The sequence below is a fragment of the Aotus nancymaae genome, unplaced genomic scaffold (assembly GCF_030222135.1).
Source record: "Aotus nancymaae isolate 86718 unplaced genomic scaffold, 86718_ANA_hifiasm-v0.15.2.pri h1tg000025l, whole genome shotgun sequence".
NCBI lineage: Eukaryota > Metazoa > Chordata > Mammalia > Primates > Aotidae > Aotus > Aotus nancymaae.
Genome location: NW_026988438.1, coordinates 889,688 through 917,315, shown reverse-complemented (window position 1 = coordinate 917,315; position 27,628 = coordinate 889,688). Strand labels below are relative to the sequence as shown.

The 27,628-nt window shown below is 35.4% G+C and overlaps 1 protein-coding gene across 12 annotated transcripts in view; it reads left to right on the top strand.

The window, feature by feature from the left end:
* The window catches only part of HDAC9 (histone deacetylase 9), a 919,102-nt gene that overhangs the window by 727,549 nt on the left and 163,925 nt on the right, over positions 1–27,628 (top strand). For all 12 annotated transcript variants that reach the window (XM_012450672.2, XM_021674167.2, XM_012450674.2 and 9 more), the window contains 4 exons: positions 15,757–15,812; positions 16,057–16,144; positions 21,795–21,914; positions 22,228–22,325. In XM_012450672.2, coding sequence (XP_012306095.2) covers positions 15,757–15,812; positions 16,057–16,144; positions 21,795–21,914; positions 22,228–22,325 — 362 coding nt within the window. The remainder of the gene's footprint in view (positions 1–15,756; positions 15,813–16,056; positions 16,145–21,794; positions 21,915–22,227; positions 22,326–27,628) is intronic.

Sequence of the window (27,628 nt, the reverse complement as noted above, 5' to 3'; positions counted from 1 at the left end):
TGTGCCGCATTCTTTATGTCCTCTGTTTCTGAGGGTCCTATTGTATGTTTATTTGATCACTTTAGTATGTCCCAGTGGACATTGAGGGCTCTGTTCATTTTCATCAGTCTCATTTTCTTCTCTGTACTTTTGTTTTTCCTGCCCTATCTTTAAATTATTTGTCCTTGACCTCTGTTATATTCAACCTGTTGCTAATCTCATCCAAATAATTTTTCATTTCACACATTGTACTACTTACTTCTAAGATTCCCATTTAATTCTTTTTTACACCTTCCAGTTCTCATTTGAAATTGTCACTTCACCAATGTATTCATTTTTTCCCATAAATTATTGGACATGCTTATAATTATTTTCAGATTTTTATCTGATACTTCTGAGTCATTTGCAAGTCTGTTTTTATTATCTTATTTTTCATTTGATTATGAGTGTCTTTTTACTTCTTCTTTGCCTCTCTTGTAATATGTGATCATGAGCTAGGCATTATGTTAAAGAAAAAGAAAAACAGTGGAGGCTTAAAAGAGCTCGTTTCCTTGGAGTTTAATTCTTTTAAAAGTTTCTTTGTGAAGTTATTCAGTTATTTAGAGAAAAACATGCTTCTCTGGTCTTCTTGGGTTATTTATTGTTACTTTGGCAGACTGAACGTTTTACACATCCTTTTTCCTCCTAGTCAGGTGTGGATCACCACAACAGATTCGTATTTGAGAGGGTGTTGAAGCTCTTTCCTGTTTCAGGTTTCGTGGTCATACTCATAAAGGACAAGGTCAAGTGATTAAAACAGGGACACATTGATTCATTTATCGGTTTATTTCTTCAACTTAAATGGTGGAAAGGACCAATATGTTACTAAATACTTTCTGCACATCTGCTGCTGAATAGCTCCCTAAATATCTGAGAAAGAGATAAATGTTGGCAGTTATACATTCACTTTGTAGGAAACTGCCTTGTTTTTAACCTTCTTGCCTCCTGTTGTACCAGTGCTCCAAGGCTTTCTGAAAACTTAAGTTAGCCAAATTATGGACTGACTTGCAATTCTGAAAAGTGACAAATATTTTAAAACTTCCGGGTAAAGTAAAAGGTGAGTCTATCTATTACTAAGATTTTTTGCTCAGGGACTAAGACCTATGGTGTTGCCACAGCACAGTCCGTTCATTTCCTTATAGGGTTTTAGTCCCTCCATCTGCATTTCTAGAGGCTAAAATTTCAATTTCTCATTTGTAGTTTTAACTGCCTGCTCTGTGGCCATTGGATCTGCCTATTTCCAGTCTCCTCATCTGGCTCTTGGCTTCAGACTATCCAGATTTCATTACTTATATGTGCTTTAGCGTATGCTGACTAAAAATTGCTGCCTGTTTTCTTCAGATTCTGTCTACATCACTCCCCACTCTAAACCTTACTGAGTTTTTCTCGGTCCCTGACACCTACTTTGCACTTTTAAACGAAGTCCTGATGATGTTTTAAAAATAACATAGATGGGAAAGAATGCTTCCTGAAGTAAATTATAGTCGTTAGCATTTACTTACAAGGTTTTCTACTGCTATTTTTTTACCCCAATATTTAAAATATAGAACAAATAAATAATATAAAATGAAAGATTTCAAGTAATTTATGTTTGTCTTTGATAGTGTTAAATTTAATATCTGCTGGTTTATGTACATTGCAGGCGGTTCCTTGCTTTTTTGTTTCTATCTCTGCAAAAGACGTTGTTTGGCTTTTTGATACCAGTGTTCAAATTGTACATGTCATACACACTTGAAGAACATGGTATTTTTCACCTCTGTAATTTTATATGGCAGTAAATTTCATTCACATGTGCATGCTCATCCCCTCCACCCCAATCTGCTATAAAATGAAAAGGCTGATCAATTGCTTTGATGTTCTTTCTATATAATGCTGTTATATACCTAATGTCATATAATTTAATTTCTTTCGTCAAAATTTGTGTTCAATTACCTAGTTCTCACTAAATTAATCAAATTTACTTGTTGGTAGCTATTCTTGTAGTGTATAGCCATGGACAATTGGAGTTTAATACAAGAAGAACATTTACAGTTAGAATAATATAGTCAAAACTAAAATCATCTACCCAAAGAACCTAGACATTTTGGTAATAGTTATACAATATACATTGGAATTACTACAAATTTTTTAAATTTTACAAAACCAATTGAAAATTTATATGAAATATAGTGACAATATTAGTACTACTGTTGATTGATTATGCATCTATTATAGTAATATATGAGTATCAAACAAAGAGATATTACTATGGGGCATTTGTTGATACAGTCTTTTTGGCTCAGTATAACCTTTGTTTGGGTCATGGTTATTACTATTATTTTGTGCTATGATCTTCAAAAAGCCTATGAACATCTATCTTAAAAAATAGTTTGTGTCTTAAAAAACAAAAACAAAACAAAAACAAATATTCTTCTCTAATTCTTTTTTTTTTTTTTTTTTTTGAAGTTTTGCATACTGGGGCCATATTTATATGATGAAAAATACCTGATTTTGTTTTTTGATCAGTGTGATCCAAAAATCAGTCATGTTTCAAAAAATTTGACCAATTGAATTGTTGGGCCTTGTGTTAGATAAAACCACTGCTTGATAAACTAAACAAATTGCTTTCAGTGGGTTATTATTGCCTTACCAAGACTACATTGTGATGATTCCCCCCCTTACAACAAGACCTTCTTCATAGTGGATCCATTGTTACTATTTTCATAAAGGACTCAACCTAAATTACATGTAATTGAAATGCCATCATCAGATTCCTTGTCTCCTTCGTACCAGAATCCTGATTTTTCACAACTGCATTTAGTCCTATCTATAGCCCTAGTTTAGCCAGGCTGAAGACTGTAGGCATTACAGGCCACAGATGGTCAAGCTCCTTAAGAACTGTTTTCCAGTGCTGTCAACAAACTCCCACCTCCCAGTTTCTTTACAGAGCAGGTCTGGCAGCTGTGCATAGGCTTTGGGATCCACCATTCAGTTAAATTTCTAATGCTAGGCTCTTGTTTTCCTGGCTACTTTGAGCTGGCTCAAAGAAACAAAATGGTATTCCCATATGTCCCTTATTGTTTTCTTGGCAAATATCCCTACCTCCCTTAATCTCCCAGATTTTAGCATGTGAGAGACAAATTTTCTTTGTGAAAATTCCCTCCCTCAAAGGCTGCAGATTAATAGCATTGATACTAAAGCAAACTGTCTTTTTAGAAGGTCTTTTTTAAGGCTGAAGTTAGCTGGTTTTAGAGGCTACACTAGCATATTCTGAAACATTATGTGTATGGTAAACCGTAGCTAAAGGCAATACAAAATAATAAGCTTGATTTACTAATTCAGATGTCAGTACAAATGGTTCAGATATGAAGAGATGCCTAGTGACTGAGTGATATTCTTTCCCTTTCTCATAAAGATTTATATGTTAAGGCAAATCAATTATCTACAATCTTTAGTAGACATACGCATTTATTTTTACTTCTAAATAAAGCTTAATTCCAATAAATTGAAGTTGGGAAGGAAACGTTCTACTTTCACATTATCGTTGCCATAATATAAATCATGTGGAACTATTTTTCATCACAGAGATTAGTGTAACTAAAGAGGAAGACTTTAGAATATGTCAAGGAGCCACAGTTACTATTGAATAGGAACTATGAATGTGAGCTAGTATAGGCATGTTGAATAAATGATGAACTGTATCATATTCATACTGGTTAACTTGAGATTGCCAGTTATTTAATAGCATATTTACAATATAGCTATACCTGAGCCATTTCTGAAAAAAGGAATCTGAGCCAGTTGTTTCACAAGCTCTTACAAGGATAACACAACCTGGGAGGTGACGCAGTAGGAAAGACTTCATTTTTCTCTCTCTGCTCCTACATTGGTTTCCAGTCATCTAAATCTCCCAATCCATTGCCAGAGAGTGAGAGCAGGGAAAGGTGGTATTCATTCATTCCATTTTCATGCATGATATTACTCAAATATTTTTAACATCCCAGTGACATCAACAAGGACACTGTCTTTAATTTCCTTTGAACAATGTTCAGTTTCCTTAGATTAAAAAAATAGAATCTCATATCACTATGTTAAATGTAACCAACACCATTTTGAATGGGGAAGCAGTCACGTATAAATGATCTATCAGAGGTATTCCATAAGGACCTAAAGAATTTTGATTGTATTTTGGGGGGCTCTATTCAACTTTACGTGAATAAAAGGGTGGAAATCCTTATAAGTAAAGTGCTTAGTATACCTAGGTGAGCAGTATTATTTATATTGTAACTCCTGTTACAACAAATATCATTACACACTCACTCCCCAAAAGCAAAAACAACTAACAAAAAAAATGCAAAGAGGGTTTAAACAATAACATAAATGTTTAATGATTTTCCAAAACAAAATATTAGTGTAGTAGGAGAATATTTGGATCTTTTCTCCAATTAGATCTTTCAAAAGCATTATGTCTTGACCATGTTTCTGACTTCTTGACCTCTGTACAACTTAATATAAAAAATCAGAAGTTTATTACTGTAAATATTTTTAAATATGTTAAACTAGCTAATATATGCTTTATTTTCATTACTCTTTTGTTCTGTCATGAAGTAAGAGACTTGTACACATGGTAAGTAAGATTATTGAGAGGTTGGAAAGGGTACTTGCTAGCAAAGCTATTTTTGAGGGAGAAGAACTGTACTATCCCAGCATAGTCATAGCAACTGCAGGTTCTGGCTGCTTTGAACACTTCTTTTTTAAAAGAGCCAAATGCCTATGCACAAATATATTTAATAATTATAGGTATCATTAAGTAGCAAAGTAGATGAAATATCCTCAACCATTCTTAAAAAGATAAAAACCTCAACCTACATTTAGGCAAAGAATACTTCTTAAAGTCATTTTCAAAATTGATAATACATTGATAGGAATTTGCGTAGCTGGAATTTTGGCTTCCAGTGAAATAGTTCATATACATAAAACATTACATATGAATTTTCAATTCAGCAAATGTATTGGAAGTAGTAATTCAACCATCACATCTTCACTTGTAAATATATGCTCTAGAATTTTTTCATACTGTGCTTGCTTTTGATACATACTATTTTACTAAGCTTGATACTTTTGTACATTTAGAAGTACTTTATTGCTGATACTTAGGCATTCAGAGGTAATTATTGAGCTCTAAATTACCAATACACTCAAAGAGAAATTTTAAAAACAGAATCTGAATCAGCTGGTCAGATATAGTTTTTGGATAGTAGGCAGTTATATTATACATAAAACATTTTTCTCTATATGACTTTTTAAAAATTTGGTTATAGCTCCCTAAAATAGTTATATTTCTAAAACTTCAGTAAAAATATAATATTTGGTCAACTACTTCTAACAAAGAAACACGGTCATCTCATCTCTTGTCACATAGACTTACCATCTCTGCACTGCAGTTATACCTTTACCAAGAATAAACATATCAAAATTAGTAAGTAGCTAGCAGGACTACTGGGTATTAAAGGTAGTATTAATGTAAGCTCTGGTTCATTGCTTGGTGTTTGTTAAAGTCTGAATCATCTTGACTTTTCTGTTTTGCATTCTGTATTTTTTGGCTGATTCTGATACAGGGTGTTTTCTTGCTCTATCACATCAGTGGTGATTTGACCCTTATTTTTCGTGATTTTGAAGCCTAAATTAGTCCATCTAGGTTGGAATTAGTAGCATTTCTTGCCATCCAGATACTACCTATTTGACTATGGGGCTGTTAGAGAAATGGAAATATAGATTTCTGTTGTCCATGGGACAATCTTAATGAATTCAACAAGTAAAATGATCATATGAATTTGCACTTCCTTATTTTCTGTACACATCATTGCCATAGCAATAGACTTAGCTTATGTGAAATAAAATTTTAAAAGAAGAATGTTTAGCTGGGCATGGTGGCTCACATCTGTAATCCTAGTACTTTGGGAGACTGAGGCGGCTGGATCACTTGAGGTCAGAAGTTTGAGATCAGCCTGACCGACATGGCAAAACCCTGTGTCTACTAAAAATATAAAAATTAGCTGGGCTTTGTGGCACACACCTGCAATCCCAGCCACTCAGGTGGCTGAGGCAGAAGAATTGCTTGAACCCAGGAGGTGGAGGTTGCAGTGAGCTGCGATGTTGCCACTGCACTCCAGCCTGGACAATAGAGCGAGACTCTGTCAAAAAAATAAAGGATGTTTAAACTGGTTCCAGTGATTTGCTTACTGCCTGCCCTTTATTTGCCCAGGGAGAGTTTCACTACATATATAAGGAAACAAAAATAAATCTGACATTTTGATAAATTGCCCAGAAAATGTGAATTTCATCAGTTATAAAAATAGACTAGTCTAAAATGATCAGATTCTTTTTCTTCAAATCCAATTTTGCATATAGACAATGCCATAGATTTCCCTTCCTGGATGCCATATGGCTATATGTGGCAACCAAATACTCTCTTGTACTTCATATGTGATCACAATGGAAAACATCATTTCTTCTCTTTAAGGAGAAACATCCATAACACCAATCTAAACAACAAAAAAGTAGGAACATGAGTATTCGTCACTTTTGGTGACATCAAAATACTGCTGAAGTTCTATTATAGTCATATTCATGCCTGAAGGGAAAGTAAAACTTTGAAAATAAATGTTACAAATCAGTTTATCAAAATAAAATTGATAACCATTAAGTTGACTGAAATCCAGAGAAAAGTACTATAGGATATACTTGCTTAGATTAGCTTCTTGGTCTTTGTAACTTAAAATAACATATAAAGCAAAGAGTTTTTTCATGTTATTAAGTAGAAAAATCTAAATTGTGTGGCATAATATGGCATTTGTGGGTTTTACAACAACAATCTAAGATGCTCATAAATTTAAAAAGATTAAATAAGAATATCATATATACTTCAAAGTTTGAGAAACAGATTTGTTTTCGCAAAATGGAAATCATTTTCTATTTTATTAGCATTAAATGAGAAAATAAGAAATTAAGTCACTGAATTCTTTATCGCATACATTTTCTGATAATATTTTGTGAGACTAATAGATTTTTAAGTTCTTGAAAAATGGTAAATTAATTATTTTAAAAACTTATTGAAAAATACTCCTTGAAGAGAGTCATGTTCTTGATCCAAGGAGAAACTTGGTTCAAGTATGATATACAGCAAACCTTTATGTCAGAAATGTTACACAAATTCCCTGTCAGGGGACTCATAATTCAGTGTGAAAAGCAGATATGGTAAGAATAGTAATCTTATTTTAAAACATGTTTCGCACTGTTTTATCAAATCAATGATTCTATTCATTATAAGGCACAGACTATTTTATATTTTAAGAAAGAAGGTGCTACCAAATCTAAACATCAGCCTTCCCCCAAAACCTGGGGTGTAAAATCTGGGGCCCTTGGGAGAAGGAGAAATTTCCAGCAAAGGCCAGAGTAGAGAGATGGCGAAAGCGAAAGGAAAGAGCCAGGGTACTAGCTATTCATAAATGTGTTTTATCATTTTTTACTGGTCACTATATGTCAGGTACTATGTAAATATGGAGGATAAAATGGTGAGCAAAAAGTAGTTGCTTTGAGGAGTGGGGAGGGGATATCAATCATATAAATAAACATAACAACAACAAATATATTAAATAACTACACCAAGAGTTGCATCTTTACAAAGAGATGAGTTCTCAGAAATTGGGGTTGGCAGAGCTCTAAAAGCATATTATAGAGTGTCTTAGTCCGTTTGTACTGCTATAACAAAATGCAGTAATGTATAACATATGCAGTAATATATAGCAGATGCAGTAAGTATAACAAACAGAAATTTATTTACTCACAGTTCTGGAGGGTGGAATCAAGTCCAAGGTCAAGGTCCCAACAGATTTGGTTGTCTTGTAAGGTCTTTCTCTGCTTCCAAAATGGCGCCTTGTTGCTGCAGCCAGCTGAAGGGAGGGACACTGTGTTCTTACAGGGGTGGAAAGCCAAAGGGCAAGCCCACCAAAGGCTGCATGGAGGCTATTTTATAATGGCCTTATCTGACTGAGACAGGAAAGCCTCTCATGACCTAATCGCTGCTTAAAGACCCTACCATTTAATATATCATATTGACCCTTAAGTTTCAACACCTGAGTTTTGGAGGGAACAAATTTAAACCATAACACAGAGGGACTTGATGGTGACTGATAGACGCTCAGGAATGGTTTCTCTGGTGAAATGATGTTGGAGCTGAAATGGGTGGATAAGGAGGCATTATCCAGACAAAGAGAGGGACAGGGTAAGTGGAAGACATCCCACACAGAACTAGGAGCATAGGCAGAGCCCTGTGACTGAAAGAACCAAAAGGCCAGTGTGGCTGGGGTGGAGAAAGCAAGATGGATGGTGGTACAAAATAAAACTGATGCGTGGTAAAATCAACAGTTTTTCTGTGTATTCACAATTAACATAGAACCTTCAGACATCACATTTTTTTTTTTTTTTTTCCTACAGCAAGCATTCAATTATTTTCAGATACTGACTGGGTGTTCTAAAATTTAACTCAATTCTGACACTCTCTACCTGTAGATAGAATCAGGTCTTACAAGTTGAGGGCTCAGTCCCACAAGACTGTCCCCTCTTCAGATGCCAGTTGTATGTCCACGTTGTTGTCTGTGCCTCTGCCCAGTTGGCTATAAATAAGATGTTATTGCAACCCCCTCTTTGGGTTTGATCATGCTAGGATAACTTCTAGAACTCAGGAAATCAGTTTACCTACTAGATTACTGTTTTACAATAAAGACACAACTCAGGAACAGCCAGATGGAAGAGATGCATGGGACAAGGTATGGAGGATTGGCACAATGCTTCCATTGCCTCTCTAAGGGTGCCAGCGTTGCAGTTTTCCCACATGTTCGCCAGCCTGGAAACTTTCTGAACCCTATCGTTTTATTTTTTATGGAGTTTCCATCACATGGGCAAGATTGATAAAATTATTTGCCCTTGGTAATCAACTCTACCTCCAGCCTCTCTCTCCTCTCCAGAGGTTAGGGTGTGGGGTAGAAGATTTCAGTCTTCTAATCATGTTGTTGATACCTCTGGAAACCAGCCCCTATCCTGAGGTTATCCAGGAACCCCCAGCCACCAGTCATCTCATTAACAGACAAAAAGACACCTTTCATTTCAGAGAGTCCAAGGGTTTTAGAAGCTGTGGCAGGAAACAAGAGCAAAGACCAAACACATATGTCTTTTTTATGTCATAGGTGAACAGAGACCAGATCAGACAGTTAGGTAGTCTCAAATGCCTGTTCTTATGTGCCAGGTTGTCTGGAATGGATTTCCAGCACTGTCACTTGCTAGATAAGAACCTTAGGCAAGTTCTTTAATCTTTCTATGCCTCAATTTCTTCATTTTTGAAATGGGGATAATATCTGCCTAACAAGTTGTTAGGATTAAATGGGCAATAAAATACTAGATTTTATTATTTATCATATTATCATTTGTATTTTATTTATATATTATGCTATAACACTATGATATAATACTTTTATTTGTCATTTTGATTTGTTTTTATTAAGACAATATGTTTTTTATTCTGATGGAAATAATCCAATAGAAGAAAATACAGGATATCAGAGAGAGAAAGAGAGAGAGGAAAGCTGTGGTTGAGATGTCCTTGAATAGGTGGCGGGGACTAAGATTAAGTGGACACGTCAATTAATTGTTCTCACATAGGATCAGGGATGGTGGGGATAGGTGGGTAGAATTTCTGGTGGAAGAATATGGACATTGTATTCAAAGTGCTGCTGTTTTCTAAGTGAAATGAGAAAAGCCATCAGCAAAGGATGAGGAATTAGCAGGGGTTATTAGAGGTTGGAAGAAAGAAAAGAAGGTAGAAATGCTCATCTGAAAGGATGGGAGAGTTCGTTGTTAAGGAATATGGTGTGATTCCTGGGCATCACTTACAGTTAATTTAAGGTTTGTGATTATGAATTTAGACAACCAGTCAGGTGTCTTTTATATATACTTAGGTGCAGGAACAGAGAAGATGTGATGTTTGTTTAATCAGGATGGCAGTTTTACCATGGGAGTATGTTGGAGGGAGAAAGGGACAAAGTGATTGAAAGTATGTCTGTACCTCCCCAAAATTCATATGTTGAAGCCCTAATCCCCAATGTGACTGTATTTCAAGATGGGGCCTATGAAGAGGTGATAAGGGTCACATTCGGTCTTAAGATCCCCTGTCAGTTAGGCTGGTACCCTTTAAGAAGTGAAAGAGGCCAGGCACAGTGGTTCATACCTGTAATCTCAGCACTTTGGAAGGCTAAGGCAGGTGATCACTTGAGCTCAGGAGTTTGAGAGCAGCCTGGGTAACATGACAAAACCCCATCTTCATTAAAAATGCAGAAATTAGCCAGGTGTGGTGGCACGTGCCTGTAGTCCCAGCTACTTTGGAGGCTGAGGTAGGAAAATCTCTTGAGCCCAGAGGTTGAGACTGCAGTGAACCAAGATGGTGCCAGTGCACTCCAGTCTGGGTGACAGGGCAAGACCTTGTCTCAAGAAGAAGAAGAAGAAGAAGAGGAAGAGGAAGAAGAAGAACGAGAAGGAAAAGAAGAAGGGGGGAGGAGGAGGAGGAGGAGAAGACGGGAGGAGGAAGAGGAGCAGGAGGAGAAGAAGAGGAGCAGGAGGAGGAGGAGGAAGAGGAGGAGGAAGAGAAGGAGAAAGAAGAGGAGGAGGAGACACCAGAGTTGGCTTTGTGAGGGCACAGATGAAAGGCACGTGAGCATAGCAGAGAGAAGACGGCTGTCTGTAAGCCACAGAGAGCCCTCACCAGAGAACAACCCCTGCTGGAGCTGATCTGAGACATCCAGCCTTCAGAACTGTGAGAGGTGCATGCCTGTGTTTAAGCCACCTACCTATGGTCATGAGTTATGGCAACCTGAGCAGAATACACAAAGGGAGTATGCTGGAGGGAGAAAGGGACAAGATGACTGAGTGTATATGCAGGGGAGTAAATTTAACGATGGGTCTGCAGTTTAACCCAGATAAGAAGGAAAGCAAATATGGTGGTGGGGGTGATTGATGGATAACCAAACATGAATGAGATGAATGGATTGGAAGTCCCAGTGCAGTTGAAGCTATAACTGGAATGATATGAAGGTATGAGAGTAGGACTGTTGACACTGAAATCATGAAAGTGATGTTGCTATTGGTAATGATAGGATCTAGGAATATGGTTATAAAACAAAACACTAACATGTTGAAAGCAAAGAGTCAGAGAACTGAGAAATCAGGATATTGAATGGATTGTCTGTGTGGATGATGAAATTACTAAGAAAAATTACTGGAGGAGTAATTCAAAAGGCAGAAATTCAAAAGACAACATATTCAAGGAATGGATTCAGATATAACTGCATATATTTGAGTGATGTTTAAAAACAAAATCAACAGGAATTTGTCATGAAATAAAAGGGGATGGAGAAAGGATAGGGAGAGGGTGCCGTTAAAGACAACCCACTGGTCTCTGACTTGAGCCACCAGATCAGTCATGGTATTATTTCTAAGTTATAGAAGGCTGGTAAAAGTTCTGGAGTTTGGTCTTGGTATGGAATTTCAAGTGACTATGATATACCAAGTGATATTGAGTAGATGGGCTAATATATATTGGTCTGGTGCCAAGAGAAGAGTCCATCTTGGAAATAGAAATCTGTGAAGTATATGAGATGGGTGATGGCTGAATTCATAAGACTGGTGGACTTGCCTAGGAGATGTGGAAAGAGCAGAGGAAAAGGCAGAGACTTGGACTTGAGTAATTTTGATATTTAAAAATGAGCAGACTTAGTATGAACCTCTAAGGGAGATTGATTAGGAAGCAGAAAGACAGTGGAAAACCAGGAGGGTATGAAGTTATAGAAGCCAAGAAGAGTCTTGTGAAACGGAAGATGAAGCCAATAGTGTTGACAGTTGAGGGGACAGAAGATTGAGAGGAAAAAAATGACCTGGGATATTGGTGACCTTTGTAAGAGCTTCTTAAGTGGACTAATCAGGTTGGAGGAGAAATTAGCAGTTGATAACTGAGGCAGACATGAGGAAAAGGAGAAAGTAAAAGTAGGACAGACCACCTTTTCAAGAAAGGTTGGCTATTAAAAGGGGAAGAAAAAATGTGTAGCACCTGGAGGAATTGATGATATTAAGGATAAAGATTTCATATATATATATAATGAATGTGCATATTTATATATATAATTTTAAATATATATAATAAAAATTATATAGATTTTATATATAAAATCTTATGCATATATAAACAAATATACGTGTATATTCACATATATAAATATATACACATTCATCATATATAATTTATATAATGTGTATAATTATAAAATATACATTTTTAATAGCAAAAGCTTGAACCTATTTAAATCTCGATACAATGTCTATAATTGAAAGGGGAATTATACAAATGTATCATGTTAGTGAGAAAAGTTTTTAAAGGATAGTAGAAAAGCAGGAAGGATGGGGTCCAAATTGCAGGTAATGAGACAGATTTTAGAAGGACTAACACCTCTAGTGTAACAGAGAATAAAGGAACCCAGATTGCATTAGGATTCGGAGTCAGACATCTTACTGTGTTCTATCTTCTCTTTTTCTGAGTGATATAATTCTTTTTTACAAGAAACTATTGTTGGGGTAGTTGCAGTGGACTTTGTGCTCTGAAAGCAGCAGGGAAGAAACAAGAACGCCAACTTCTGCTGCAGGCAGGTTTGTAAGGTGTGAGACAAAACAGCTACCACTCGAGCAGATTGTGGGAGAAGCAGCCTTTTGGGGTTTCAGCTAAGGAAAGGGTGGCACTCAGAAAATGTATGGAAAATATAGAGGAGTTTGATAGTTCGGAGGGCACAGGGGAAGGTTTGGGTGGATCATGTTGACTAAGAAAAAGTTTATTGATTTTGGCATGAAGAAGATCATTTTCAACCTAAGATTAAGCCATTTCAGAAGTAGTTTAGCAGAATGATGGAGTTTACTGCAAAGGATTATAAAGTGAAAAGCAGACATTTCATTCAAGGAATTTGGCCGTAAGTGAAAGGAGGAAGACGGAATTCAAATCTGGTTTTTGTTTTGTTGTGTTTTGTTTTTTATAATCCAGCTAATTACCTATGAGATTTCATTTCCATTTTGTGTCTTAATATGAACTCTAGAGTCAGATTGACTTTCTTCCGTAATAACCTTCTAAAATCCCTTCTTTATTTTCATGCTTTAACCCCTGCCTAGAATGCCTTAAAATTTTTTTTCCTATGTAAATACAGCTTTTCTGGTGAGACCCACTAACACTTACCTCTCAGTATTCTCTGTCATATATATATTTTTTCACTATTAGACAATTCATTTTTGTTCTAAAACCATTTGAAAAATACATGAAATTTAGCCGGGCACGGTGGTGCACACCTGTAAGTTCAGCACTTTGGGAGGCCAAGATGGGTGGGTCACTTCAGCCCAGGAGTTTGAGGCAAGCCTGGGCAACATAGCAAGACCTTGTCTCAAAAAAACTATATATATACATATATTTAAATTGTATATATTTATACAATTGTATATATTTATGCAATTTAAATATATGTAAATATAGTTTTTTCATTTTATATGTATAGTAAATATATATACATATATTTAAATTGAAATTATAAATCAAAAATAAAATAACCCATATTAAACCTTCCTTCATATATATTACACTATGTATATTATTAATACTAACACTTAAAAATTAATATTATAAAGTCTTTTCTGTTTCACTAAATATTTATAACAAAATTTTAATAACTATCTAATAGTCCATGGTATAAATGTACCATAATTCATTAACCAATCTCCTAGTGTTATCTCATTAAGGTAATTCGTTTTTTCCTAGTATAAATAAGACACTGTCTTTTACATAATTGTTTGTGTACGTAGTTAATGGTACCATTAGGGCAGAATTTCTTTAGTAGATGACTAAATCAGAAGATATATATGTTTTTTATAGACTCTGGATATATAGAGGTGAATCATTTTCCAAAAAGGCTATAATGAATTATCCTTCTACAAGCAGCATATGAGCATTTAGTGTACCCACTCCATTGTCAGCATAGAATATTTTCTAAAATTTTAATTTCCAGGGTAGAGAAATGGCTTCTCTCTGGGGTTCTAAGCTACGTTCATTTAATTACTAATTAAGTGATTTTTTAAAATAGCTATTAGTCACTGGATGTTTTCTTCTTTGTGTTGTTATGCCATACCTTTGACCCATTAAACATATTTTTAATCAAATCACAAAAATTTTAGTGTGGTTAATCTAATAATAAAAGTTATTTACATGCTAATTATATTTCCTTGTATTATATAATCATTGTTATTTTCATCCTATTGGTTTCCCAGTGAACTATTTGCATCTGTCATAATCTTTATCAAATTCTCCATTCTCAGAAGTCCTGTAGTGTCATTCTATAATCTTAATATTTCAGTCTCTATTATCTTGTGTTATTCATTGATAGTTTCTTTCATATAAATATTTTACCATCAGGGAGATAGTGTCTTAAGAACAAAAACAGGGAATATGTTTATAACCATTACTATATTTCTAATTGATACTATGTTATTTGATTCTATTTTGTTTCTGAGTATATTACTATATATATTCAACAAAATATATTGCAAATTAACTCATTGTGTGTTAATGAGCATAACATTCTGGAAAAAAAATGTATGCGTGTTTAAAGACCTAGAAAATAGGTTAGTTTTCTCAGCATTTTTATAATTTCATAAAAGATTTAAAACAAAAGTCCCTGGGGTATGTTGAAATTATTTCAAAAGTTTTAGGATTGTATATAAAACAGCATTAACATGCTCTTTTGAGCATGTTACTTGAACCATAGTTAAGTGAAAGGTGGTGTGAACCATGTTATAAAGATTACTTCACAACAGACAACCCAACTTCTCTAAGCATGCTGGCTTTGCAAGGATTTATAGTTCCCTGCCTTCATGCCGGAGTTACTTCAGCTTTCCATGATGCATTCCAACTAATCTGGAGGTTAAGGCATTTCTTGATCATGGATAGATCAGCTTGCTTCTCAGCCATGGAATTCTTTATAAAATTCCAGAACCTGGGCTAGAAATTGGCTTAGGGAATCCAATAAAGTTGCAAGTCTTGGCGGTCATCCAAGCTAAATTTATAGACTGGAAGAAATATGGGCCTTCCATTGTTCTCTTTTTCACCTTTCTGGGATTTCTTTTGTGTCTATGAGAGTGTGTGAGTGTAAATTTATCATTTTACTGACACTGAAGTATAAATAACCATTGAGGAGATCCAGTTAAAGAATTTTCACTTTGAATCTTCTCTGGTCTTTCCAAACTTTGCCCTAAACCAGCACCGAGTGAATTTTTCTTCTTTCTCTGTAGGATGTTGATGTCATCAAATAAGAAGTTGTTCTTGAAAATGAATCGTGCTAGTTTAACAGCTGACATGCATGTTTGCCAGCTAGGTGCAACTCCCCAAATCCTGTCCTTCCCCTGACTCGGAGTTTTCTTTTTGGGACATGATCTGAGAAAGTGTGATCATATATGTTGTTTCTCTTCATTCCATGACTGGCAATGGGGGAGCAAAAAGAATCTCGGAAGCATGTGAGACTTCAGTTTTGTGTGTGTGCCTGATGCACTGTTTTGTCTGGAGATCCAAGCAATCCCTCTCCTCCCCTCCCCACCATATCTCACCATTGAAAATCTGTCTTGTTTTCACAGAATGGGTTTGCCGTTGTGAGGCCCCCTGGCCATCATGCTGAAGAATCCACAGCCATGTAAGTACCGGGGACTGTTGCCCATCTCCAAGCACCACGGTTCTTGGCGGTCACCTGCCCCGTGCATGTTTCTGAAGCCTCTAATTGTTAGCAGATGGACTGAAAAATCTTGCGAGGTACTCCCAGAAGCAGATTTATGGCTTCAGAGATCATATAGCATTTAAAAATATGTTCTGAACATTATTTATAATGGTTTTCCTGGATGATTTGCTTTCTTATTTCTCTGTTCTTCTCTATTCCGCAGGGGGTTCTGCTTTTTTAATTCAGTTGCAATTACCGCCAAATACTTGAGAGACCAACTAAATATAAGCAAGATATTGATTGTAGATCTGGTATGTATTCCTGGCCAGAGCTGCATTTTCAGTGACTCTAGATAAAAGGGAGTGGATTTGTATTTCTCTGTTAGGTTTTCTTGCTTTTAGCACTTGAAAACAACTGAAGGGTGTGTTTCCTTTGAATGTGGAAACTCATTAAATTCAGGATTGTAGTTCTGAAACCATAAACATTCACGTTTCACTTTCATGGTGTTAACTGCAATTTAATGAGAAGAAGGCGCAGATCAGGGCAACTTTTATGATCCTTAAATGAATTGATACTTCCACAGTTAAAATAACCCAACAGAACCTGAATTTACTTTTCCCTACAGAATATAGACTCGATAGTCAGATGTGCTGGAAAGAATGCTGTTGCTTTGGTAACCAATTGGCCACTTCCCCTGGTCAGCAATCATGTTGCTTGTTGTGCAACAGTGGTATTATTAAACAAGTCAGCATGTCACTCTTACTAAAAAGATCTCCAATCTCAGATGCCAGTTTGGGATGATTCCCTGCAGAAACCGTGAATGATTAAAAGTTAGAGCATTGGATTCGTCTTATATTTTAACAGGATGCATTCTTACACAATAAAGTTATAATTTGTTTAACAAATGGTTTGTTTAAAAGCAGATGATACTTGGCATATTGTCCACAGTATATTCATGAATAATGAGCTGGATATCTGCCCCATACAAAAAGGACCAACCCAGAAAAGGGCAAAAGAGAAGTGAATGGTGATTTATGAGCCCAGTTTTCAGTTTGCCTCCAGTTCACAAGGAGGTGTAATAGGTTGTCTGACAAAGCATAGACAGGAAATGAACCCTGGCATCCAAACCGAACCTCGTACATCTGCACTTAATTAATTTTTGCAGGTGATAAAAGATTTAAAGGCAAAATATGCTAAAGGTTTTTTTGAAGTGCAAGCCTTAATAGCCTAAATCTTGTTCATATCTGCACTCATAATTAAATCTTATTGGAAGTCATGGCCTCACCCTCCAGCCTTCAAATTCAGTTAAGCAGGCGCACCATAGGGTTGAGAGAGCACAACAAACAAAGCCATGTGAAGAAATAAATGCTTAGTTAAGTTACAATGAAGATCAAAGAAATGGAAGAACGATACTCATTTCTTGTGCTTCGCTGGAATGAATGTTTTTCACACACTATATTGAAGGATTCCTACAAGCACTTTGGAGTGAAGAATATTGAAACCCAACTATCCATGTATTTTCCAACCACACTTAAGTCTCAGTGTAGGTCATAGTTCACCATTAAAGAAATGTGTTGAAGGCCTTGCTATACTACAGCAGGAAGATGTCACAATATTACAAAAATGAAGACATCAGTACCCATTTTCTCACTTATATGCAAAATGGCAGTTAAAGTAATTGTTACTGTTCTGCATAATTTGTAAGATATTAAAATTTTTAAAATAGTATGTTCCTGATTCTCTAAATTCTGTGCCAGAAAGATAAGCTAGAAACTTAAAGAAAGGATAGCAGATAAAGAGCAAAGATTCTGGGGAAATAATTTTTCTAAGCTTTCTAAATCTGTCAAAATTATGTAAGAAGGTGATTGGTCAACTGTTTGTCCTATCCTTAAGGATCTTTTAGTGTCTACTTTCTAAAGAATCTCCTCTGCTACCATTTTATGGTTATAGGATGATAGTCGAACACTGTTAAGAGTTCCCTTTGAAAACACATTTGTGATGTCTAGACTCAAAAGTAGTGAATTATACAAGGGACTTGAAAGCTAAAATGCCTCCCTTGTGATAAATGGATACTTTGTATGTCAGAGGATTTATATGTAAAATTGTGTTTTTGTACATTAATACAGTATAGGAATAAAAGACTGCTGGAAAAATCTGATACGATTTATAAAATAAGTTACTTGGTAGCTCCAAGGAGTTTCCTGTAAGCTTCCTGGCCTTTGATTATATATTTGCTCCATTATCCAATCATAAAGGATACTGATTTCCCAACAGGCTGTACTAGACGAGAAGTTTTTGTTTCAAATTCTCTAAATATATGGAGTTCTGTCCAAAGGGTTGCCTCTGAGATCACCACCAGCCCACATATTCTTACTTTCAAGTCTTCCAAATTCTGCAGCTGCAGGGCTACTTTGAGGAAATTCCTGTTTCTTCCAGCTGCTGAGAAGGAAGTTTTAAAGTGCCACGTGGCCTTGAGACATCCGTTCTCCCTGGCTGACAGGTCTATTCTGCAAGTTAGCAATGAAAAAGAGGTAAAGGTTATTTAATAGCAACACACGCACACACACACTCTCTCTCTCTCACACAAAACAAAACAAAAAAACACTTTATTCCTGCATATCCAAAGTCATTGTTAGCTGGGGTGTGTGAACTAACTCCACAAATTCTAGCACCGATAGATGGCAAAGGTACTCCTTTGTCTGGCAGTTTCAGCATTTTTATATGCTTAGTAAGTACAGAGCTAGAGTTCTACTTCACCTCCTACTTTGTGTCACAGCCAAATCCAGCAGTGTTGAGTATTTTAGGCAAGCATGATTCCAGTTGATCTGTGGAGCTCATTTATTCCATTTTTGTTTATGAGGGAGATCCCAAACATATTCAGACTGGTGTTGAAAGGGAGCAGGTGTACTTACTTTTCAACTTGCAAGAGACTGGCCATTGTGTTCAGGGGATTAACTTGTCCTACCAGTAAGACTGTATGACTCAGGTAGCTTTTAGGCAATGTGACTTTTATTTTGACAAAAATACTTTTTAGGCTGTCTTTGTAAAGGGAAAGTGAATTCAAATGTCCTTAGATTTGGGGAAATTGCATTGTTGATCAAGTACATTAAGAGCTTTGTTACAAGTTTCTGTACTAAATAACTAGGAGTGATAACATTAGCTGGTAGAATATATAATCTATTCAAAGCTATTTTAACATAATAGTGAAAATATACAGGTTCTAAATCCTTGTACAGCGTCAGTGTTTGCAGTATGCTTTTTAACCAGTAAAATATTGAAATGATTTTCAGCATTTCCCCACATATCTGAGATACAAGGTCTATTTTGGGGCTTTTAATGATTCATTTTATTTCATTTCTGTAGTAATTTCTCACAATCATCAATAATTTTCTTATCTTAGTTTATTATATATTTGTTGCCATGCAAAAGCAAGCCTCAGATCATAACTGACCAATCAGTACTTTGAATATTTTACAACAAGGAAAACAAGACAAAACAAAACAAAACAAAAAACAATGATATTCTTAAGGCTATACTGTAAGTTGTATCAAACAAAAGACATAATTGGATTTACCTTTATCGCTAAATATTCGGTGAATATGAATACAGAATCAAGAATTACCATAGTAGAACGGATTTATGTATTTTAATAATAATGTCTGTTGAAAATCTTACGCGGTGGCAGGATTTTATTTCTTACTCAGAAATTTATGCAGTAGTAAGTACCCAACACATTTTTCAAGAGCAAATAACTTTATATCTGAGAGAACATATCATTTTATATTTAATTGTTTTAAGTAAACATTTACAGTGTCCCCAGAGAAACAAAAATAATCAAAACAATATTTTTCTGCTGTTCAAATTGTGGATGAATTTATGCTCAGACCAAATGTGTCTTGGAACTGACTAAAATTACTATTGTATAAGGGAAATGCAAATATCCCCTTAATTTTGTTTTTCAGAATACTTTATCTGTGCATTTTCTAGATATCCAGTAACAAACACAAAAGACATTGTGGCTTTAATTGTTCATCCTTGTTTACATAAAGAAAAATAGTTTTGCTATGACCTCCTTCCTTTCCTTGGGATATTCAGAAACCCAATAATTAATACAATTTGACTAAGTTATGTTTTTTTCTCCTGATGATATATGTCTTTAGCTGAAGCAGCTTTCTGGAATGATGTGTGTCTGCCCCAACATTGTGATTTATTAATTAATTTTGGATTTGTGTAACATTCAAAAAGGGGAAAGGACTATTGTATGTCTACCACATGGATGGCAAGCTCAATGCAGGTTTTCAGAATTCACCAAAATGAGGCTATGATAATGTCTAGTGAAGCAGTGCTGGGCTGGAGATTGGTTTGAAGACAGGTCATGTAAACCTCCTAAGGAGCAATAATGACTGATAACTCACCTCACAGGTTTGCCAAGAGGATCAAAGAGATTCTGAATGTAAGTTTCAGTTAACTGTATAAGGGTTAAGAGTTTGGCCTTTGGAATAGGAAGTAGATCAAGACCCAGTCTTGAAACTTATTTTCTGTATAGTATTAGTAACTGAAACTCTCTGAGCCTCAGTTTATTTGTCTTTTAATTATTAAATAATCCATACAAGATAATTACATAGTGTCTGACTTAAAAATTGTAGGAATCATTGTTGACACTAGTGTTATTCTTATTCTATATCTTACTAATATAAAGTAAGTATGTATTTACAAGTTTTAAAACGTTTAAATAACAGACCTAGAAACTATATAAGTTTAAAGTATAGAAGTAATATTCTATTGAATACAAATATATAAATTATTCATGTTTGTAGTGGCTCTTTTTTTATTCAGAAGATATCATGAGGCATATTAATTGAGTTTATTTTTTTTTTTTACACCTGAGGTCTTTCAGTGAAGACATTCAAAATAATGCTATTAGTTCTGTTGGCTTTTTCATTTCTTATATCAATTCTGTCATGGATCTGTATCATAAAACAGTGAGAAAAAGAACGTCAAAGTTTTGTATCAGGCTATTTTTTTTTCTTTTGAGTGGAGAATAGGACTGGTGTAGGGAAAGGAAAAAAAAAAGCAGGAAGAAGGCTGTAAAGAAAGCCATGATATAATGTTGAAATTAGGCAGATTGCACAAGATTGCATAAAACCCCATGCCATCTTTCTTCTTTGGCCCAAATAATTTAAGAGCTAATGAGCTCATGCTCCTGTGTCTTCGACTCTTGTGTTACCATGTTACCAAAATGAAATACGAAGTTCTTTTTGCATCTGGCTTCTCTTTTGAAGTGATTCTAACTGCGGAGGGATTGCTAACTGAACTGAATGCTTCAAGAAAGCCAATTTATTCAGCTGGTTGCAAAGCCTTTGACCTTAGTGGTGGGACTTGGCAAATCAATGCATACACGTACGTTTAGTGTTCTGTCAAGAATTGTGAAAATGCTCTGTAAGCCATAGATCCTTCTGCAAAATACTAGTTTGTAGTTTAGTTTAAACATTAGTCTTTTTTTCAGAGGCCAAAGAGGCTAGTTAATTAAGCCTGAGGGGTTATGAACTGTTGGCAGTTAATAAGTCATAAAATTCCTCCATAAAACAGGATGCGAGATTCCATCACTGAAGCAAAGAGTACAAAGAGCCGGTGTATAAATATCTAATTGTACCAAAGGACTGGGCTTTCTCAATGACTGCTCATCTGGAGTCTCCAGGGCATGCTCGCTGTGGTTTCCTGATTTTTAGAAGCCAGTTTAAAAAATGAGTGCATTAAAGGGTAATTTGCCTGAAAGTTCAGGAAGTAAAGGGGGTGGTGTGGAAGCAGGCTGAATGGGAGAAAGAAGAGAGGAACATAGTGAAAAGATAGAAAATGAGAAAGAAAGTGGAGTAGAAAGACAGGGAACTAGAAATCAGAAAGGTTGTCTCCACACAAAGTTAAACATCACTGTATTTGTCATCTGTTTTCTTTTCCCTGTAGGATGTTCACCATGGAAACGGTACCCAGCAGGCCTTTTATGCTGACCCCAGCATCCTGTACATTTCACTCCATCGCTATGATGAAGGGAACTTTTTCCCTGGCAGTGGAGCCCCAAATGAGGTTCGATTTATTTCTTTAGAGCCCCACTTTTATTTGTATCTTTCAGGTAATTGCATTGCATGATTACCCCTAATTTTCTTGTCCTTTGCTGGTGTTTTAAATTACATGAGATTACTGAATTGTCCCATGGGACCAAGAACCAGTGCAGAACAAGTGCATAACCCAGAGCACTGTTTGTCAGGGAAGGCTGGGCTGATTTGGTGTGTTGTTTGATGTTTATTTGAAGAGCTCCCATGTGCTTGTTTTCCTCTCTTCTTGCTTTCTTCCATTTGCCCTCTTCTCTGCCCATTGTGGTGTGTATTTCTCTTGCCAGGTCGGAACAGGCCTCGGAGAAGGTTACAATATAAATATTGCCTGGACAGGTGGCCTTGATCCTCCGATGGGAGATGTTGAGTACCTGGAAGCATTCAGGTTGGTACTTCTTTCTCTCTGAAAGTGGCAAATTGGAAAATAAATGTCCATTGAAATAACACCAAATATGAGAGAGAAATGTAAATTTCTAATTAAGGTAAATTATTGCTCAAAGACACATAGGAATATGTCTAAGAAGAAAAGATATATCAAGAACTAGTTTTAGTTACACAGGTATATTAGCCAATGGCCTATTTTCCCCATTCCCGCCCAAATAAGGAGAAAAAAAGATTTTATTACTAAATAGTTCTGTCTGGAAAATTCTGCTTATGATAACATATGATGTGATTTTTATAGTAGACATTAGCATATTAATTGCCCTGAAAAGTCCTTCATTACCTATTTAATTTTGTTGAACAAGCATTTCCCAAATTTTACTGGACCACAGAATCACTTTTAACAAAGCACCATTTAGCATTCCTGGTTCTGAGGAGCTCACTCACTTTGAGAACATTGGCCTAGGCGATCTCATTTGATAGTAGGGTAAATGACCTTTGAATATTTTTCCTTTAATACTAAAACATCAACTAATTAATCGACTGCTTCCAGTTTCTTGAAACAAAATCTACAAAATGTAACATTAAATAAAATGCGTTCACATAGCATTCTGCTTTTGTCTAAGCAAGTAACTACTAATATAAATAGGAAAAAACAAAGGATTTTCTTTAAGAGAATTTTAAAAACAAGTATTTCTTCTCTGGAATTTAGAAAATACCAGTTTAAACATAGTCTTTTTACAGAAGCCGAACTAGATAAGTCTAGTTAATTAAACCTGAGGAGCCCCCATTGAAAGATTTTAGGAAGAGGTTTTAGCCTATTAATAATGCATAATTTCTTGAATTTTTGATTGAGTTGAAAACAAAACAGCCACATGAAAAAAACTTACAGGTATTGATAGTTTTGAAATTTGCCATTGATAAGTTCCCATGAAGAAAATCCTGTTGATGATATATTTGAAACTTAAGGAAATAATGGGAATTTTTTTAATATATATGTTGCTGCACTTTAGGTTCTGGGGTACATGTGCAGAACATGCAGGATTGTTGCATAGGTACAGACATGGCAATTTGGTTTGCTGCCTCCATCCCCCCATCACTTATATCTGGCATTTCTCCCCACGTTATCCCTCCCTAACCTCCCTACCCACCACTGACCCTCTCCTTTTTCCCCCCTACAAACCCCAGTGTGTGATGCTTCCCTCCCTATGTCCATGTGTTATTGTTCAACACCCGCCTATGAGTAAGAACATGCGGTGTTTGATTTTCTGTTCTTGTGTCAGTTTGCTGAGAATGATGGTTTCCAGATTCATCCATGTCCCTACAAAGGACACAAACTCGTCATTTTTTATGGCTGCATAGTATTCCATGGTGTATGTGTGCCACATTTTCCTTATCCAGTCTATCATAGATGGGCATTTGGGTTGGTTCCAGGTCTTTGCGATTATAAACAGTGCCACAGTGAACATACATGTGCATGTGTCTTTATAATAGAACGATTTATAATCCTTTGGATATATACCCAGTAATGGGATTGCTGGGTCAAATGGAATTTCTGTTTCTAGGTCCTTGAGGAATCGTCACACTGTCTTCCACAATGGTTGAACTAATTTACACTCCCACCAACAGTGTAAAAGTGTTCCTATTTCACCACATCTTCTCCAGCATCTGTTGTCTCCAGATTTTTAAATGATTGCCATTCTAACTGGCCTGAGATGGTATCTCAATGTGGTTTTAATTTGCATTTCTCTAATGACCAGCGATGATGAGCATTTTTCGTACGTTTGTTGGCCTCATAAATGTCTTCTTTTGAAAAGTATCTGTTCATATCCTTTGCCCACTTTTGAATGGGTTTGTTTTTTTTCTTGTAAATCTGTTTTAGTTCTTTGTAGATTCTCGATATTAGCCCTTTGTCATATGGATAGATTGCAAAAATTTTTTCCCATTCTGTTGGTTGCTGGTGCACTCTAATGACTGTTTCTTTTGCTGTGCAGAAGCTGTGGAGTTTAATTAGGTCCCATTATTTTGGCTTTTGTTGCCAATGCTTTTGGTGTTTCAGTCATGAAGTCCTTGCCTATGTCCTGAATGGTTTTGCCTAGGTTTTCTTCTAGGGTTTTTAATGGTGTTAGGTCTTATGTTTGAAGTCTTTAATCTATCTGGAGTTAATTTTAGTGTAAGCTGTCAGAAAGGGGTGGGTTTCTTTTGTCCTGTGTGTCATGCATACTTCTTTATCTCATTTGAAGTTCATTTCTCATGAAAATCAAGTTCAGGAAAAATGATATAAAACAGCTATTTAAAAAATACCTTTAAAATAAATATATTTTGCTTGGTACTCAAGGTACAAAGAAAAATTATACCCACACTTTGGAATGCGTACTTTGGGGAAAAATATACACAAAGACATCCATAATGTTGTAGGGAAAAAAATGGCTGGAATAAATTTATCTATTGTAAACTTGGGTTGTCTGTGAAGATATTTTGCTTTAATTAGGATCAAAAGAAAAAATTATGTTAAAAAAGTAGAGGTTTTAATGTTATGAATTCTCTTTTTTAACATCACAAATATTATACTTGCAAATTTCACAAACATTATTAATATCTTGTAAGAATTTTAATGGGATAATAGACTTCAATTTTATATTACATATGAATTTATTTGTCTGCCTTCCAAGTTAACCTGGTAACTTGCATGATACACATTAAATTCTCAATCTTACTACAGCATAAAATCAGATCCATTAACTTTAATGAAAAATTCATAGATTTTTAAAATTATTATAATTCTATTTTACTGTAGTTTTACATAAAAATAAATCATGTGTGCACAGCAGTAAAAGGCAATTTCTATTTTGTGCCTTTGTTTTCACATCAGAAAGTGAGTGGTGTGAGATTTTTTCTTAAGAACCTCTTTGAACACAACCATTTCATTAAATAATGTAAAAGCAGATATTAAGTGCACGTATTGTTTTGTGATTTTAAATGGCAAATGAATTAAGTGCTCCTGAATGTGGTCAACTGTTCTCAAGAATGGCACCTTCCCTTTGCCCGGAAGGTGGACACTTTATATTCGCAAACTTTTCTAAGCTTCCCAGTGTGTCTCCTTTATTGAGTTTAATTAGAGAAGTGGCATTATTTAGCTAGGCTGCAGAAATTTAAATTTCTGGCTTTCAATGTCCATATTTGTTTAAGAATCAGATTTAATTTATAATAATTCAGCCACTTTTGAACTATCCCGTGTTTACTATTCATCATTTATGACAAGAAGTACTTGTAAATTTGTTATGGATAGGTCAAACAGGTAAGCCATTCATTTCAGAAATCATCATTGAACACACATTACATGCCAGGCACTGTGGTAAGCACTTGGAATTCAGAGCTGTTGTTACTTTCAGGGATCATTATACAAGTCATACTTACTGTTCTAGAGAACAGAAGTGCTTAGAGCAGATAAAATGATTAACTCGTCTTCAGTGGTTTCAAGAAAGGTTTAATCAAGTATTGTTCAATGTGTGCTCCTAAAGATGAGTGGGAATTTTAAAGGGGAAAAAGGGAATTGGAGTCAGGAAGGTTTCATACTGACTGAGCAGAGAGGGTAGACTGTGAAATGCATGGAGTCATGAAATGATCTTTCTCTGTTGGCTCAAGAACATGATGGTGGGATTGGTAGAAAGAAAGTGAATTATGCATTGCGAACTCTTATGCAGGCAAAAGATAGCCCATCTATAGACGTATACACTCCTTTGCCAATTTGGGCTTAGTCAGACAGACTCCCAAATAATTTTTAATGTAGTATTATTTTCTAAGCTTATCCTTAATACAATTCTTGTTTCCTAGTATTGTACCAGAAGAGCTTTCTAGCATCTGTGTGTGGGTGCCAGAAATGGAGGTGGGGGGAAACAGCAAATGGTGCCTTTTCTTTTTTCTTAGTTTTTAATTGTTTCTGGACTGTCATAAGTATCTTTTGAAGGAAAGCCTCTCTCCTTGTCAAGATACATTTATAGTGGGATATAAGATGGCCGCTTAGTTTACCAGCTAGAATTTGTCACATATATTGCCTTTATGGTTTCTATTATGTGCTTTTTCTATGGCAAAAAAAAAATCATAGACAAACATTTCACATGTACTATAAGCTTTAATATAATATTAAAAATATAATAGAATAACTAAATTATTTAAAATGACTAGTTATTTCTTCCAAGCAGTTGTCATTCATCTCTGAAGTAATTGAAGGGTATACTTAAGATTCTTCATGAGCATTCTCAAAATATTCAGTATCAGATATCTTTTATGTCCAACTAAGATACATTTCCAAGGTTACCATTCTATAAAATAATTTTGACTATTTTTATTGAGGTCTTACATTCCAGGTCCTAAATTAGAAACTTTATAGACATTATAGGTAATTCTTAAGTGCTTTATATAAGTCACAGAACTACTAATTGGAAGGTCAATAATGTGAACTCCGTTTATGATACTACAATCTATGTTCCTTTTGTCACACCACATTGCTACTCTCTTCTTTTATGACTTAAAATAGGAGTAATGAAGCACAGTGACTTTTTACCAAAGTATAAGACCTTCGTGCCTACATAGCCTCTCAACCTAAGGCACAAATGCCTAGTGAACAACATGGCAGAGAAGAGCTATTGAATGGTATTTGGTTGAGTGAATCAATGAATGAATGAATGAATCAGAGAAGAAGAGGGAATAATGTTGGCAACAGGAGCGTTGTCAAGCTGAAATATTAAGTGAACCTAGCAAAAGTCTGAGGGAACTACCTTGGCTTCTCAAAAATTATACTTTAAAAAGAACTCTAAACATCTATTCATTTTGTTATAAGAATGTCAGACTTCTCTTTATTCAACAAATCTTTTGTTGAATTCCTGCTAAGCAATCTGTGTTTCAGTCATTTCAAAAGGATGTTTCAATGGTTTTATACTCTGCGCAGTCCATCGATGGGAATTGGGTACATCATATTTTCTAAAGACTAATTCTTTAAGAGTACTGCAAATGTTAAAGTGATTATGTCAGACCATTTGAATGGTTTGTTTATAGTGGGGAAGAGACAGTATGAATCTCATGCTTCTGTTTAAATCTGAGAAAAGTACCTTCAAATGTTTAAAAAATAAGTAGCCATTTCCAATGAATATTAGTAGTCCCTGAAATTATGCCCATTTTATTGAATAAATAAACAAATGAGTGAATGGAGGACAATTCCTGTGTAGCACATTTTAATTTCAAGGAAAGAAATATAAGCCCCTTAAATTCAGCAGGTTTTAATGAAATTATTAAAGTGACCCATTGATA